Below are 18964 nucleotides of genomic sequence, written 5' to 3'. Positions count from 1 at the left end.
GGGTTATGGATGCATCAAGTTTTGACAAGAAGAATGTGTGAAATAAACTCTGAGTCCAACAGTGCTAAAGGAGTACAATGCTGAATCGGAGAAAGTACTCTTTTGCAGTCAGGCACCAATGACCTCCGGCACTGTTTCACACTTTATTATATTTCTGCGGTAACTTATTGATGCCAGCCAATGTGTTAACAGTAAAATACCGCAATTTACAAAAAAGTACAGTTACTATAAAAATATATAAATGAAGATACATTCAATTACATAGACTTCTGCACTATATCCATAACACTCTGCAAATTACAGAAACTGTAAACATGTTTCGTGGTCGGTTTATTACGCATTTTTAAGTGTAAAAAAATGCAGAAAAGGCCAATATTGCACCCTCAGATTAAATTTGACTTTAGTTCCACTATAAAGCTCTGTCACAAAATCGGTAATTGTTGCAGGTTACTTTCAGTCCTTTGCAATATTGTGTGTGTGTCCCTGCTTTTGTGACCTGCTAAAGACTTTGACTCTGCAGAAACTGTGGTTTGACATTTTGTTTTGATTAAGAAGGTTAGTAAATGATTTAATAAAAACAATGCCTTTAATAAATCTATTTCACATTAATTGTAATAATAATAATATGTGTATTTAGGTTACACTTATCAAAGCCAATATCTGTATGTGTGTGTGTGTGTGCGGGTGTGTGCGTGCGTGTGCATGTGCGTGTGCGTGTGTGTGTGTGTGTGTGTGTGCGTGTGTGTGTGTGTGTGTGTGTGTGTGTACAGCTGCAGTGTTATTTGTGTTGGAAAAGATTCTGGTAGTTTCCAAGAATATTTCCACATACAGAGGGAGAGAGAAACAGTTTTCTGGCTGAACAACAGCCACAACACACACACACACACACACACACACACACATACACACACACACATAGGGAGGGAGGGAGAGAGAGAGATAGAGAGAGAGAGAGAGCGAGAGAGAGAGAGGTCAGGTTTCTACAGGAGTTTGTTTTGGATATCCAAAAGAGAAGAGGAGAAGAACGTTAACTAGAGGAAAAGAGAAGAGGAGAGGAAAGGAGATAAGAGGAGAAGGTTTTTGGTTGCATTGGAATGTGTGTGTGTGTGTGTGCGTGTGTGTGTGTGTGTGTGTGTGTGTGTGTGTGTGTGTGTGTGTGTGTGTGTGTGTGTGTGTGCCCCCCTGGGTATGTGTGTGTGCTCCGCTGATAAGATTTCTCCTGCCAAATGTGAGCAGCTTTTACGTCACAAACACACTGCCAGAGATGAATTAATGAGAAAGGAGAGAACAAAAAAATTAAGAAGGAAAGAAAGAGAAGGAGAGGGAGAGAGAAAGAGATGAGGAGAGAAGGAGGGATGGAAGAAAGGATGGAAGGGAAAGTGCTGACTCAGTTCTCTGCAAGTTGATCCATGAGTCAGAAAACCCAGAGACCCTCTGTGTGTGTGTGTGTGTGTGTGTGTGTGTGTGTGTGTGTGTGTGTGTGTGTGTGTGTGTTGGCTGTAACTTGACCCTAACATGGGAAGCTCCTCCAACATCTGACAACCATTACTGCTATCACACACACACACACACACACACACACACACACACACACACACACACACACACACACACACACACACACACACACATACACACACACAGTGCAGTTTGCTGCGTCATATTCAGCTTTAATGGACCAATAACCGAGCTGTTAATGCAACAAGCCTGCTGGGGTCAAAGGTCACCACCAGTTGGCGAACCAGTCAGCCAGATTCAACACATTGAGACAGAATGAGCAGTAAAGGGATTAAAGTATTAATATTAAACGGATGGATTGAGGAATAAAAAGGTTGTCATATCTACTTCTTTTGATTTTACTGAATAGAAGTCTCCTTCCCTGTGTCAGGTCGCTGCTCCTGAAATTGGAGTGACGGGGGATGGGTACAATCATGTTAAATGATTTGCATTTTTGCAGGATGAGTTTGATGTACAGACGAGTGGCTGTTTCTTGGCAATCCTCACGATTTCTCCCGCTGTCCTGATTTGACGTTGCCGCCTGGCTGGTTCCTGTTTGGGCACGTTTCCAAACACGCAGATAAAGACCAAAAGACGTGTAAAGCGTCACAATCCCACAGTTTACGGGATTTCTCTGCTGCACAAGAGACCATTTCCACCATTTCTCCGCTTGATTATGTTGTGGCTCGCAGAGGCGTTTTGTTTTCTTCAAAAAGAACTGAACAACTGTGCAAAAGTTGTCGTCTCTTCCTCAAAAGCGCCAAGAGAAGCCTGATTGAAGAACAGGAAGCCCTCTGCAGATCTTCTTGATTTTCAGACTGGTTTTTGTGGATTTGGAGCTATAGTCACGGTTACACGTCGTGTAATCGTTACCCGGAGAGTGTGACGGAGAGACGTTGCTCCATAAAAACACCAGCTAATGATGAGAATTAGTTTTGTACGTTACTGTCTGTCTAACGACGAATCTTAACTGCATTATGTTATTGGAAATGTTGTAATTTCAGGCTGCCATAAAAAAAATATGGCAAAGGACAGCAGATGAAAATTAGCCTCTCTAGCTAACTCTGGCTCACTAAAATGACGATATACGGAATGTAGTGATTGCAACCGTGAATAAAGACCTAGCCGGCTTTACAGCAACAGTGCAGTTAGTGACAGTGTGGGCTCCGTGGTGACGTAGCTCGAGGGGCGGGACTTAGCTAAGGCTCAACTGAACCGTAAAAAAGCTGCTAATCCACTTGAGCCGCATCGAGTTGACTCCCATCCTTCTCCTCGTGGTGGAGAAGCATGGTGTGTGTGTGTATCAGGGGTAACACACACACACACACACCAATTGAGCACTTAATCATGTTTTTAGGGCAGGCGCTGCCAGGCTAACAATACAGTGGAATTCCTGCAAGGCATGCTGGGGGATGTAGTCATTTTTCTGCAGCAGCTAACTGCTTTAGTGGTGGAAGTGATTGTAGTAGCTGCTGAGGGTGGAGCTACTTTTAACTGCGTTATATACAGTTAGCTAAAGTCAGAGGTTCCCAACCAAGGTGTGGGGCCCCTCCAAAGGGTCATCAAATAAATCTGAGGGGCCGTGAGAGGAGTAATGGGAGAGGAAAGAAGAAGAAGGTTTGTCACACAAATCTTTTTCTGTTTCTGGTTTCTTTTCATTCCTCTTATCTGGGATTTGTTTGTGAAATATTGATCATTTGAACGGTCGAGAGCAACTGGCGACAACTCAAGAGAAACATTGCAAGAGGCCCCAACTACACATTGATTATTTTTGTGGGGGTCACAAGCCGAAAAAGTTGAGGACCACTTGTATAATCTTAAAAAAAAGTAACATTGAACACTTAACAACTTGCACATCTGTCCTAATAAGGACAGAACAATATAACTATACATGTCAGAGGAGATATTTTTTAAGAGAGTACTTTTGTACATTTTGTCGTCGTGCCTACTTTTACTTCATATTTTTGCATGAAGGACTTTTACTTGTAATGGAGTATTTAGACAGTGGTGCGTGTGTGTAGATTGCTTTATCTTGCTTTAACTTATAATAATGTGAGACCACTGGTTTCATGAAATGAGCTTTTAACGGATTTACCGGTGTTGACTTTTCATCTAAAAGGAATCTATCTTTTTAGAATGGAGGAAAAGAGAAGAGGAGAAGAAGAATAACGAAAAGGTGAAGAAAGCAGAGGAGGAGGAGGAGGGGGGTAGAGGAAGAGGAGGAGGAGGAGGAGGTGAAAGTCTGAACCAGCAGCTCCTCCCGCTTCCTCGAGCTCCCTGCAGACCGGACAGCGGCAGCAGAAACGCACCAATCAGCAGCGAAACCAGGTCCTTATTTGGATTTAACTCCCCGTGAGCGACCGAGAGACTTCACCCCGGAGCTCCGCGGCTCCAGTGAACATGCTCTCCCCGGGACTCTGCGTGTCTCTGCTGGCCGTGGCCTGCGCCCTGTGGCCGGCTGCGGTCCGGGCGGCGTCCTGCGAGTCGGTGCGGATCCCGCTGTGCCGCTCCATGCCGTGGAACATGACCAAGATGCCGAACCACCTCCACCACAGCACGCAGGACAACGCGGTGCTGGCCATCGAGCAGTACGAAGGGCTGCTGGGTGAGTCACTGGCGATCTGCTGCAGCCTTAATGGACTTTAATTAACTCCTTAAACTAAAGTTGCACGAGTCAACCTCAGTGTGTCATGAGAGCAGAGCATCAGGATCACGTTGTGGTTTATTTATATATATATATATATATATATATATATATATATATATATATATATATATATATATATATATATATATTCTTGTCTGTGCATAAAGTGCAGCCTGAAGTTGATGTTTCAGACTCTTTTATTTTTACAACTTTTTTAAATGACCATATATCTATATAACCATATAGGCCTTTAAATGGTACATGAGTTATATATTTTTAAAAATACAATTATTTTAGAGGTGTATTTAGCCCGTGTTTAAAAGAAAAGACTGAAACAATTAGTCAATTAATTGACCATCTGCAAATTTGATCTATTAAATCTTTTTTTTTTTTTTTTTTAAAGCCTAAACCTCATTGGTTACCGCCTCTCAAATGTGAATAATTGCAAGTCTTATTATTCTTCTGTAATTATAAACTGAATATTCGGGGGGAAAAGTAATTTCAATGACCAGCAATGTCAATTTTCAGACCTTCTTTGAGTAAATTATGAATTGATCAAACAATACTTACATAATAAAACTAATAGTTAGTTGCAGCCCTAAATGTATTAACTAATTAAAAAACCTAAACAGTTGACTGACTGAGACACACATTTTTACAGTAGGACTATATATATATATATATATATATATATATATATATATATATATATATATATAATCATCCTAGACAGCGAGGAAAAAGAAGGAAAAAAAACACAAAATATTCTCTGGCTTTCTTTTTTTTTTTTTTACAGTTTCTCAAATGTTTGCTGTTCTTCTCTGTTTTATATCACAGGGGGCGAGAACAATGGAATGGAAGTAAGAATAAAGAAGAGGCAGGACAGAACAAGTATATGAAAGAAGGAGAGGAAAGATAGAGAGCAGCAGTTTTTTCAGAGGCGATGTTACTTTACTCTGATCAAAATGTATTTTTTTACCCACATCAGAACTGTGACATTGCATCCTGAAGGAGTGATTACACCCAGTAATAATTACCAACACTGGCAACTCATGGGGAAGTTTCACCACACAATGTTAAGCGGTAAAGTAGGACCATGAATATGAGATATTCTTACATCACTGAAACAAAGTGAGAATTTTAACCACTGGAGGTCAGTAAAAACAAGATTAGTTACACTTTAAATCTGCTGAACCGCTCGACACCACAGCTTTGCATGGTGGGTAATATATATCTGATACAATACATCACTGCACTCTTTAAATAATACTTTTTCAAATCTGACAGTTTAATGCTTCAAACACAGAAATTGCAGAGATAAATAAAAACAAAGCTACAACTTTATTTATCATTGCTGAACCTTGAGTAGATCTCGGCACAGTGACCAATGCTATCAAACTGCTTGTTCTTCTTCTCCTGTTTAATATCTGGAAGCAATAAAACAGTTTGCAGAACTGGATACTGACTGATTTGAAACCTTAAACCATCAGTTCATGGAAACATTTTTTTGTAAACCATCATTTTGATTTAAGTTTACTCAAGAAGGGGGAAAAAAAAATTGGCTCCCGTTGCAACAGTCAGTGATAAAACCGCCTGATTTTTGAAGAGCGACAGCCTAAACTGTTGGTTTCTGGTTTGACTTAAGATCCAAGACGGTCCGACCACGAATCTCCGTCCTGGCGAGTTACTGGAAGAACATTTCCGTCACGCAGGCGTTCGGAAATTGCTTCCAGGCAGAATGTTAAAAATACAAACTTCTGCCTGAAACGCCTTGAGCATTAGAATGATTGTCCATTTGGCATGTCTGAGCATCACACATATTAATGGACTCACACTGTGAAGGCTCATCACATGAGTAGGGTTGAATACTGGGAATGAATAATCCAGTATTTTCCAACAAATTATTGCCATAATCTGTTAAAAATATCTGTCGTGTGTTATTTTTCTATATTCCTCTTGAGGTTGTTTACCCAAACTAATGTAATCTACTGTAGGTCTTTCTAAACGTACATGTCACTGATTGTTAGGAATATGTATGTCTTAGTTATTATTAGACACATATTTTCAAAGCTGAAGATTTTTCTCGTACAATCATCAAGTCTATAAACATAGTTTCCCAGAGCAAGAGGTGATGTCATCAAATGTCTTATCTTGACTGAAGGTTACAATCACAATGATGATAAGTCAAGTAAAAGCGGGAAATTATCACGTTTGAGAAGCTGGAACAATCCCATATTTAAATTGTATAAAATACTGAAATGATTATTTCCTCTTGATTGACTAATCAATGAATCGCCTGATCATTGAAGCTCTAATGTGCTTCCTTTCCCCCACAAGGTCATATGCATGTCGTTCTTTAAATAAAAGTGACAGTTTTATGATCAAACCTGAGCTTTTTGTATCCCACACTGCATTAAAATAAGCATATTTCCGTTTTGGATAACTAACACATTACAGTAAATAACACCATGAGTGGGTCAAATCAACACATTGAGGTATTACGTTTAAGTGTGTCCTGGAAAATCTAATTAAAAAAACGTTCCACTAGCAGCTGTTTACTTTTCCAAATGGCAGTTTACATTTCAGCTGTTTGGCGAGTGCTAAAACTATAAACATAAACTATGCAGGCGTCCTAGTTACATCATAAATAAAAGTCAGAGAGCAAGGCTCCTGCTCCTGGCACCATCGAAATATCTACAGAAATAGCTGCATTTCCCTCCCTGTCACCGAAGCACTAATAACCTCACACTTGTAAGCACCTGGACATCAAACTGAAGTGGATATGCTAAAAAAGCATCAAATGCATTGTTGGCATTGTGCTTATTCCGCCCCTACAGTAAACATTTAACTTGAATATATTGCCACATAATCTAATAAATAGAAAGATAAACAAAATAACATTTGGATAACTGTTCTTTGGACTAGTTATTTCCATGTTTTAGTAGTTTTTTTTTTTTTTTTTTACAGGGATGTAATAGGGGGGAAAACCTTTTCTCAATTTACAACAGAGCTGACAAATATCACTGGGTCAATATCCTACCTTCACACTTCCTCATGCCTTCATCTTTAATCACAATCGGTCCTCCTCCTCTGCTTCCTCCTCCTTCTTTCTCAGGTCCATTCACAACCGTGTCCCAGTAAAAGATAAAACGGGGACCAAATTATTAATAATGTAGTTTCCCATCATAACCTGTCAATTAAATATAAAGTAAATACGTTTTTTCCTCTTTTCTTCCTTTTATCACTTTGATCTCGGCCGTATTTTTATTCTTATGCCCTCTGAACACCAGTCATACGCACACAGTTTACTATGTAAGGAATGTGTGGCAGAGATTTCAAGGTTCCCTTCAGAGCTGAAACTGTTAATGTTTTTTGGGCAGCATAACCGTTAGAAAGAAAAATATTGTGAGAACTGCAAAAACAAAGTGATGTATGATCTTAAAATAGGACGGCGGTTGGAAAAATAAAAGGCTGTCAATCCTGAACAGAAGTTTGGAAGGCTATGATTTGTTATGAAACCAGACTAAGAGTCTGCAGCCATGCATGAGGCTGTACTTCCACACGGCTATGCTTTTAGCTAAATGCTAACATACGTCACTCCTGTCCACATGTAGTCTCCTCCGATCCACTTCCATCTTGGAAGATGCAATGGCCACAATCCAAGATGGCGCTGGCCAAGATGCGAAACTCGACGCATAAAAAAACGTAGCTCACAAACCAATGGGTGACGTCACGACGGCTACGTCGTTAGCTGTTAGCGAGCTAATTTTAGCTACGTGTTAGCAAGTCACTGTAGTCAGCCAAGGCACAAACTAATTACTGTGATAGCTGATGTTGGAACGTTATCCACATTCCACGATAACATACATTTCCTGAAACTGACATTTCTCTGATGTTTGCTAGCAGGTGGAAAGTAACAAGCAGGCAACATCACACAATACAAATAACTAATTAATTGCACTCATGTCTCTATGCCACTATCATGTCAAATGCATGTTTGAGGGTAAAATCAAGAGTTTAACAGGTTGAATATGACCTCAGTAAAACTCTTCTGTTGAGCTGAGATTGTTTTCCTGTCTTATTGGTCAATGTCATGAAGGGTTGGTCTGTCCAGCTGCACTGCTACCAAACCTTGGTTTTACGGTTTACTTCAGTCCAAGAGGTAATAAAATAAACTCATCTTGATGCAGCTGATCGTTAGATAAGAACTGGCTTGAGAGTTAAAAGTTCCCCCCAAATTATAAAAATAATCTTTCTCGTGGCGTCATACCACAGTATTGTACACTTAAAATGATGAGTGAGTTAATTAGTCTATGCAAAAGAATCAGATTAATTAGAAACATATGTATAGCATTTAGTCCAGTCACATTTCAATAGTTCAACGGACTTGAACTGGTTGACATTTTTTTGTACTTTGGGTTTTCTCTTCCGACAGAAACGTTTCTCCTCTCCAGCTGATACCGGACGTCACGACCTCTTGTGTGTTTTTGATAAGTAGAGCTGATAATGCTGCTCTGCAAACCTGCACGTTCTGCACATGCACCATCTGTAAACTATACATTGAAGAATCAAATTGAATCAACCTTATTGGTTGCCATTATATTTCATGATGCGCACTTGTCTGTCTTCAATAAGTACATCCATGCATTGGTTGAAGTTAGAGCTCGGCTGAGGTCGGAGGAGTGGAGACAGAAAGTGGAACGGCAATCAGCTTTAACCAGAAAAAATGTCTGGTGGCCCAAAACCAGGAAGCAGTTTCAGGTCACAAGTTTAAAGTACTTCTGTGACTCCATTGTGGAGCTGTGCAGCCAAACCTCAGTCCTGTAATAAAAAACACATATTCCTCCTCTAGCCACACTTTTAGAAATATTGGTGCTCACTAATTCCACATAGGACTGAATTTGGTTTTAGATAGAACCCTTTATGAGAGGTTCTATAAAGAACCCCTCCATGGTGTAAAGGTTTCACCAAGAACCCTCGATCACTGGTTCTATCCAGAACCTATCCAGCTTCTTAAAGTTCTCAAATTAAAACACTGTTTTATATTCAAAGAGTGTCCACTAGAACCCATCCAGGAGTTCATAGTTTTGGGTTTTGGGGGATATAGGGGACTACACTTACAACCTTCATCACCCTTAAACTGGTTTTACTTTAACAAGGTAGACGTCGGTCATGGAAACCTTATTCAGTGGTCCTTAAGTTTTGAGAGGTTCCTCCAGACCACACATGTTGTGGATAAAAACGTTTCTTAATGGAGCCCATAGTCTTACAAATAACTATTTCTACAAAAAGAAGGGATTTTCAGAAGCATATTAATCTGGGTAGACTTTCAAATGTCAATGAGAAATGTCTCAAATATATCAAAAAAAGGAAAATGATGTAGCTGAAGTATCATTATCGTTTATATTTCCCTACACAGGAAGTTTTTTGAAGCCACTTTAACTGACTCAACTGTCCCAAAGATACTGTCCCACTGATTGATTGAACACTCGTAGTAACACACCTGTGTTTTCCTGCCTCTTCAGGAACTGGTTGCAGTCCGGACTTGCTCTTCTTCCTGTGTGCCATGTACGCTCCCATCTGCACCATCGACTTCCAGCACGAGCCCATCAAGCCCTGCAAAGCGGTGTGCGAGCGGGCAAAGTCAGGCTGTGAGCCGGTGATGAAGCGCTACAACCACAGCTGGCCTGACAGCCTGGCCTGCAGCGAGCTGCCGCTGTACGACCGCGGAGTCTGCATCTCACCTGACGCCATCGTCAAGGCAGAGGGACCAGGTATCCTTATCATTGTTATGACTGAGATTTGTCTCCGAGGGCAGCCGAGGTCTCATTTATGTCAAAACTGTACATGTTTGTACAAGTGATGGGGTTTGTATAGTAGCAAAAAGCAAGTCAAAGAGTAAATATAGACAAAGAAATATAACTTGATCTCTAAATTGCTTACAAAAGTGATGAGATCATGTGATGGAAAAATATAGAACTTGGTCATTAAAGATAAACAGAATATTAGAGATGAAGCAGAAGTATCAAGCCATCACTACATTTAAACATTTATAAATTATGCATTTTACATAACATAACTCTACTTTATTTGTGTAGAGCCTTTCAACAATAATGCAGTGTGTCTGTTTCTTAAATTGCATAAGCAATAACAAAAATAGTACGATTGTGATCAATACTAACAAAAACATATAAATAGTGTTTTTTCTCGAATTTAACTGCAAAACTTGCAGTTAAAATAGTAAAATTCTAACTTAAATAAAAGTCAGGCTATCATGAACGTGCAACAGCACGCAGAAACTCTCAGACATATTAATCTAAAATCAGTTTCATGGATATTTCACCCTCTTCTCTGAACCACATGGACCATCAGGAAGCAGTTTTCCCTGCTTGGCTGAGTCGTATCAATGTTTTCTATCATGTTTCTACTCAGCAGTTTGTTTCTGCTCCCTCTCCAACAGATAGTGAGTCATTTCCCCACCGACTTCACGCCCACTGATTTTCTCAAAGAGCTCCTTGATACAGGCGGCCCACTCGTTTTACACTCAATAAAACCTTCACTGTCCTCTGCTTCTTTAAACAGTCCCTCGACCAGCAGGTTCTGAAAAAAAAAAGAAGTAATCTCAATCCCCTCGACCTTCATAACGATACGCCCACGCATCTCAGAGCGGTCCCGGCTCGGCAGGGTTTTGGGATTTTCCCTCGATGTGATTTGTTGATTTTCTGAGGTTCAGCCAGGGTGGATCGGCTCAAGTGGTTTTCAGGGGTTTTCGGTGGCCGGTCTCCAGTCTGCAAGTGGCCGTTAACCAGCTTGTCTCCGCTTGGAGCAGAAATCAAAAGGCAGCCGCAGCTTGTCCTTTTTGTTTCCATTCATTGTTTTGTTTTTTTAAACAATGTATTTATTGATTTTCAGTCTGCAAGTCACATCAAATTGAATATCAACAAAACAATACACAGCAAACATTTTCACCCTGTTCCCCCTCCAATAATAATAAAGTAACTAAATAATAGTTAAATTAAAAACAGATAATAAAAAGAAACATAAAAATATACTTTACAAACTGAATAATGGGTGTTTTTTGTTGTTGTTTTTCCTACTAGTCAATGTACATAATCAGACAGTTGTCCTCCCCCTGAGCCTGTTCTTGCTGAAGCAAGTCACCAACATTAGCATTATGCCTAAAAGGTCCCCAGATATTATCAAAAACATTTTGTTTACGTCTAGCAATATACATCATCTTTTCCATTGACATGTTTGAGGCCATTTCTTTAACCCACATACCAATTCTTGGGCCATCAACACTTCTCCAATTAAGGGCAATTATACGTTTAGCTTGTAATATACACATATCTATGAATCTGAGCTCTTTCTTTGTAGAAGTGGTATGATAGGATATACACCAAGTTCCATTCATTGTTAACTTGGTGCTGCATTCAAAGACGCTGCGACACAGAGTGCACTGTACGAGAATCAAACACAATAAAAAGTCATCTTTCACCTGGTGAGAACAGGTGATTGTGATGCTACAAATATTGTGGCTGTACTCTTGTTTGACAGCAAACTCCTTCTGGATGTCTGAGCTCTCAACATCGTAAAAAAACAAAACAAATTTCAGTCGATTGTATCCACAATCTAAATGTTTCCGTCACTACCGACAAGTCATAACCAACGTATATGGAATTCCCTTGTATAGCATCCACGAACCAATTCACCTGTCGAGTTTGAGACACTCAAACTCAGCAGTCCGCCCCAAACCCCGAGGAGAAACTTTCTTTAACCGCTAAATTCTTTTACTTTCATTGTGTGGCTGTAATGAATGATGCCGCCTCTAGGGGGCACTATAGAGGGACTTAAGAGTGTATGGTTGAAACGGCAAAGTGGTACAATATTTCTCATTTTCTGAACACGATTTCTGTCTTCATGTAGATCCATACCACCAGGACCCAGCCAGGTGTAACCCAGGTGAGCCTGACCTTTGACCTTCTCTTTGCTCAAGCTGTGATTGCTTTCCTAGAAGTTGGCTTGTTTGCGTTAGCTGGTTGATTATTGGACACATCATCATAAATATGATCTTTTTTGTGGTTTGATCCTCTCACAGAATCCAGTCCAGACTTTCCAATGGACTCCAACAACCTCCACTGCAGAGGACCAAATGGAGGTAACCTGTCTGTTTACCTGTCTCGACAACCCAATCCCAATGTACACACTCGCGGATCCACGGACTTTGAGTCGCGTTCTTTCAAAGTGCGGGAGGGCTTGGGGCTGTCCCTCTGTTAAACTGTCGAGTTATTGAGGGCTCTGTCGCAGAAATGTTCAGCCCTTTAAAGCAGACTGCATTTCTGCACAATTCATAGCAATGTGACTTTACACACTGATTTACCAGGTGTTAAGCCTGGCATGGTACATTTACACAGACATATTAACATGAAGGAGTCCATTAGATCACATGAAATCAGAGAAATGCCATTATAGGCTATTACACCCCTGGTTTAGTCATCAGCCATTTCTTTTAACGTTGCTTATTGACGCTGTTTTGACAAAACAACAATTTTCCTCTCTGCAGCTTCAAAGACGTTCAAATCAGTGGGTAACAATTCAAACAATAAAATTATAAAAAAAATAAACAAACACAACAGAGATAAATGAATAGCACGGTGCAGGAAGAGGCAAAAAGCCAACTGGGCTTATTTGAAGCCTCCACCTATATAATATTTAAAGTTTTACAAACATACAATGAAATATGCACAAGACAGAAGAAAGAAAGAAAAGAAAAATAATGTAATTATGTCTGTGTGTGCATGTGAAAGTAAGAATGGCTTGTTTAGGGATGTTGGATTATACCCCTACGGTATTTCCTATGCAATGGTAATGCTACAAGTCCCCATGCAACATCCAACTATAAATGTAGATATAACCGCTAAAACAGGAAAGACATGAACACTAATACATAAAATAAATCTTACAAAACAACATGATATGTTGCTGCAAAGTGCTGTCCTATCCGTATTTAGACCATTTCAAGCCCTTGCAGCCTCTCACATGCAACCATTTACCAGTTGACGCCAGTAAGCCCCTGAGGGTTCAGGGTTTAAGGCCTTCGAGGGGGAAAAGTCCACATTCATTATTGGCTGAGCGTTAGAAGAGAAGATTGACTCTCATCTCTGTACGTTAAATATGAAGCTAAAGCAAGCAGCATATTAGTTTAGCTTAGCATTCCTTCCATATGACGTGAAGTTCAGTCTGAAGATTTGGACTTTTAAGAAGGCTGTTTCTCTTTTAAATAGTATGATCCCTCACTTTTTTGTGTGTGTGTGTGTGTCTGTAGATCGCTGCAAGTGTAAGACAGTCAAGATGGGTTATAAAAACTACCAGAGGAACAACTACAACTATGGTGAGTCTTCTCCGACTTTCGCAAGTTTTTCTTACGAATACGAGACTGAAGAATCAGTTTTCAGTGCCAAGATGTCACCCGTTTTGTTTGTGGACTGCCATTTTGAAACCTCAACTGGCATTTTTGCCGCCGCCATCTTGGTTTACGGCTGTCACCATCTTGGCTTTTTTGCAACCAATGAACAGTAGTGAGCATATTTAGACAGTGGAGGAGTGATGGAGAGACACCGTCTACACCTCTGGTTGGGTAGAGACCCGTCAGTCACAAGGTAGCACTGCCTAAAGCAGGGGTGTCAAACTCATGTTAGTGAAGGGGCCGCATGCTGCCCAATTTGATCTCAAGTGGGCCGGACCAGTAAAATCACAGCATATTAACGCATACATAATGACAATATTTCTCTATGTTTAAATCATTGGTGAAGGTTTTTGGATGATAAACCCTATTTTAAGGTATTTTTACAATAAACTAGAAACATAAAGACCAAAAATTCAGACATCAGCCCACTGTTTACCTGCCTGGGCTCTCCTCTGCAGATTCCCTCGCAGTTGAGCAATATTTATAGTAATGTCAGTGGTCTAATGAATTCTGACTCTGGGTCAATGTATAGCGTGCCCTAGGCTTTTACAGTGATTACAGTGGTCTGTACATCATCTCTTCTCAATGCTACATGTGAGACATCAACGTCACCACAGATCTATCCAACCAGTCTGAATGCTCATTACTTCCCTCCACTAGCTGCTGAGGTTCATTTCAGTTTCACGAAACTCTTCCGTGGATTCTCTCTCTCTCTCTGACTTGTTTTTCTCCTTCATACAGAGGGGAAATATGCTAGTGCTGAGGCTATTTGGTTACTTAGATTAAATTAGGCCCACTAAACCTAAAAGCCCAGAAAGGCCTTTCCAGATGATTACAACTCACAGGCATGATTTGGCAAATCCAACAGAGATTTCCATTTGGACTCCTTGAGCTCGCTAATGCCTCTTTGGCCACAGAATATATTTGGGGAAGATTTCAGGTTTTCTTTCCAGAACAAGAGCTCACTTACAAAATATTCAGATATAATGAAATTGGGGGAGTTTAGTGAAGCAGTGCAGAGTGCACAACAAGGTGGTCTTTACAATTTGACTGCTGGCGAGCTCACTTAACACTGCTGTTGACTTTACTGTTGACTCCAGCCTGCTACACCTGCTACAACTGCTTGTGCTGTTTTCTCCTCCATCTCTCCGCCTTCCACCTCTTCTAGTTTCTAAGTGCCATACTTGTGATGCTACTGTTGTTGTTTGCACCAAAGTGCTTTACAAAGACATACTGTGTATATATATGAGCTTACTTTTACAAGCATTGAGACATTTATGTGCAATAAATGGAAAAAAAATAAACAAAGAGAATTGGATAAAACGGGACTAAAAAGCCAGAGAATAAAATGTGCTGCATCTTAAAAGCATCAACAGACTCAGCCCGTCTAAAAGCCTTAATTTGCCATTTTAATTTGTCACTCTGTTACTCCTGAAGCTTTTGTTCTGCTTTCCTCGCAGTTCCATACTGCTTGAATTCATTAAAGGAGCCTTTTTTAGGAAAAACAATACAGGTTTACCTGGTTCTCCTGCAATGGGCTGCTGCTGTTGGTCATCCTGGGTGGTTGGATCCATAACCCAGAAAACCACAAAGTGATAGAGAGACAGTGTTGAAGACCGAGAGGAGGGCCTCCAGGTTAACGGTGTCTCATATTGTGTCGTTGGACTGAAGGCAGGATGACTGAAAATGAGTTAAATTCTTTCAAATAGGGACAACTAGAAAAACGCAAGAGGTTTATCATTGAGTGGTTAAGTCCAATACTAAGTCCAGTGAGTCGGAGTTGACCGACAGTAATGTGTCCCTCAGCTCTTGTGGGACCCAAAACTGCGGAAGCATCCAATCCACGCAGCCTTTGACCTCCATCACGCCGTCACTGTCCTTACAACCAGCTGTCTTTTCAGCACCAAGGACAGCGGCCGGTCTTCCGGGTGACTGATGATAAGAAATACAACCAAAACTGTTGGTTTGTTCGATGGACAAAAGGTTTCAAGTTAGAGGCTGTATGAAATCTATACTGGAAGAAAATGCTCGGAATAGTTAGTTTTATTCACCTATTTATTATTTTTCTCCAGAGAGATGTGGGCAGATTTGAATAATCACTTGTGGTTGTATTCTTTAAACCAAGAATTGTATTTTTAAAAAGCTTTAAGCTTCAGAGTCTAACGTGTCCACGTATGCTGACGACTCCCGCCTTCAGTGATCAGAGCCAGGGTGAGGGAGTTGAGGAACCGCGGTCTGGAGCCCACAGCGGTGGTGGACGTGAAGGAGGTGCTCAAGTCTTCTCTGGTCAACATTCCCAGGGAGACGCAGACGCTCTACTACTCTTCCTCCTGCCTGTGTCCTCCTCTGTCTCCCGGGGAGGAGTATCTCATTATGGGCTACGAGAACGAGGAGACGTCCAGGTATGAGTTGGAACGGATAATGAAAAGTATTGTGATGGCTTCACATCTTTAAACTTTAACTCAATGCAGGCTCCTGAGGCAATTTGCGGTGATCAAACTAAGTTGCAGTGCAGCAGCCCCTGTTCTGGCTAATTGTCTCGTCTTTTTCCAACTTGTAAAACTCAAATTATTCATTTATTTTTGCTCCACTGTCTTAATTGTTTCCCTGAAGCCTAATAGCATTGTAATAATGTCTTCTGACCTCCACTGTGAAATCCTGTGGGTGGCTCTACATGGACCTCACTGTGTTTGTGGTTGCAGGTTGCTCCTGATTGACGGTTCCATTGCTCAACGGTGGAAGGAAAGAATGGGCAGGAAGGTCAAGGTGAGATTCAAATACACAACGATAGCAGCAGTTTCTGACAAGCGTCTCCTATTATTTTTACATATGAACACAGGCGGAGGCTTTATAAGTTGATTCTGAATTGCATTGAACTGACCTGTTTTACGTGCACCATCTTAACGAGAGTTTGATTGGAAGTGTGTGTATGTATATACATACATACATACAATATAATGTATAGTGCATTGCTGTAGATTAAACTGCCCAACAGCCAAAATTAGCACAACATCAAATATCAACAGTAGTAAAATGCAACATACACATCAATGCAGCAGTAATATATATATAGATAGATAGATAGATAGATAGATAGATAGATAGATAGATATCTCAACTGCTACATCTTAAGTGTTTATTTTTTATTTTCAGTCGAACAGTGTGACACTCTGTATGACTTTCTAAGTCTGGTAACAGCTAGAAACAAAAATGTGCAACCAACTCATGGAGCTAACGTTAGCTTAATTACCTCACTAGCTTTAGCAGGTATAGCAAGAAATGTGAGGCTGCTTTTCTCCACCTTTGTCTGCAATGAAGGACCCATTGTTTCCAAAGCATTCAGAATGTGGAGTTCCAGAAAGGACGGTTTGACGTTTTAGTTACTCAAACTTGTTAATTAGGTTGATACATATCCGAGTATACGGTGGCCGACATCTTTAAGATTACCAAAGCAACAAGAACTGAGTGTTATTGTGTGTGAAGTAACTGATAATTAATTCCACTTCCTGTCTGTTTGTGCAGAGATGGGATCAGCTCATGCAGGGAAAAGGCCGAGGAGCTCAGCGCCGGAGTCGCCACTGAGATCTGACTGTGTGTGTGTGTGTGTGTGATTGCGTGTGTGTGTGTGTGTGTGTGTGACTGTGTGTGTGTGTGTGACTGCGTGTATGTGTGTGTAGATATTGCACTATCACAGGCTGTTGTAGCTGAATGTAGTTCATCTCTTCATTTATCCTTTGCACAAGCATTAATTAGTGTGCGTTTAGTGTGTCAGTTTGAGTGTGTGTGTTTGTGTGCGCGCGCATGTGTGTGTATCTACACCTAAAGCACTCAAAAAGACAAGAGAGGGGGTGGAGCTTCCAAGCTGTCGTACTAAACCCTACGCAAAGCCATACATTATGTACATGACACTTTTTTGGAACAAATTTCTTTCAGTGGCGGCCATGTTGGCCCCACGGCCCGTCTCCATGGTCACAGTCTTTAGATGTTGGCCGTGTTACCACGACGATGTGACGGACGACAATAAAAGCCATTTGGACTTGGACATTTTGGACCATGACATATCTGTAGCCGTGACCTTAACGTTAGCGAACTCTGCAAAAGAGGAAAGTATAATATTCCTACTTTGTTCAGACGGCAACAAGACCAACGGCAACTACAGCAACCAGGAACAAGCAACAAGACCAACAGCAACTACAGCAACCAGGAACAAGCAACAAAATCAACAAAACTACAACCACCAGGAACAAGCAACAAGACCAACGGCAACTACAGCAACCAGGAACAAGCAACAAGACCAACGGCAGATAGGAACAAGCAACAAGAGCAACAGCAACTACAGCAACCAGGGCAACAGCAGCAGCAGAATGTGGGCAGATGGAGTATCGTTGTGCCTCCTCTGGTCTCAATGTGTCTTGGTATCAGAAGACGACAAATGTCTGTGTTACAAATTGTTGGACAGGAAATCTACACTCAGTGGTCACTTTATTAGGTACACCTGTACAATCTAATGCAATGCAATACAACGGCTTAGCTATACATTTTACATTATTTAGTGTTTCTAATTGTTATGTCCTCCTTGTTTACATACGTGATGGTGCACAATATTACAAACACCTCTGAATAGCTGAACCTTTGACACCAACACTAACTATTAACAACAACTGAACTTTCTAGGTAACGTAAAGATACAGGTGTGCTGCGTAAAGTGGCCACTGAGTGCATGTACTGTAGGAAGAGTGTGACGTGTGCCACTGGACTTTTTTTGTGTTTGTTTTTCGATCAATTATTAAGTTGGTAAATTTTTAAAAAGCACATTATTCCTGTAGCTGTACTGGACCTCATTTAAAGGTTGCAATCTTTTTTTCTATTTTTTTTTTTTTAATGGAAACATTAGCCGTTAGCAAAAGAGTGGCGTAGGTTACCAAATGCTGAGTCAACGTTAGCTGAGCTAAATTTGGAAATAACTGTAAGGGTTTGTTCAGATTTCCTTACTGAAAATGACTGTTTTTGTCAGTGGAGTCTTAACAATGGCTTCAGCCCCCCATGGAAAGGGCTGTGTGGCACAATGCTTTAATTACATAAAATTTATCATGAAATGAAAAATGTAAAATTTACAAAGGAAGGAAAAAAAATTAAATGTTACATGGAAAATGTCAAAGGTTTTTTTTAAGCATCTTTTAAATGTATGTTGATTTGAAATGGCACACTTCAGACTCTATATAAATATATTCAGATTGTTTTGTTGAGTTCCACTCATCGTTTATTAAGCTCTCATTAAACTCTGCTCCACCTTTAGGATCGTTGTGAATGCATCAGGATGCCTCTTGATCAATCACAGAACTGATCTTTGTTAT

General features: G+C 40.5%; 1 protein-coding gene across 1 annotated transcript; it reads left to right on the top strand.

Moving 5' to 3' along the window:
• Positions 1-3893: 3893 nt before the first annotated feature.
• frzb (frizzled related protein) lies at positions 3894-17192 on the top strand (the record flags this gene model as incomplete). The annotated part of the gene is made up of 8 exons (XM_079230542.1): positions 3894-4102; positions 9670-9918; positions 12071-12106; positions 12243-12302; positions 13470-13535; positions 15808-16012; positions 16313-16376; positions 17133-17192. Exons 1-8 carry the CDS (start codon positions 3898-3900, stop codon positions 17190-17192), a joined length of 945 nt encoding a protein of 314 aa, XP_079086668.1. The 5' UTR covers positions 3894-3897.
• Between the last annotated feature and the right edge of the window lie 1772 nt (positions 17193-18964).

This window comes from Taurulus bubalis, assembly GCF_910589615.1.
Source record: "Taurulus bubalis genome assembly, chromosome: 15".
Lineage (NCBI taxonomy): Eukaryota > Metazoa > Chordata > Actinopteri > Perciformes > Cottidae > Taurulus > Taurulus bubalis.
The sequence above is the reverse complement of the archived record's forward strand: the minus strand, read 5'-3'. Positions and strand labels throughout refer to the sequence as shown.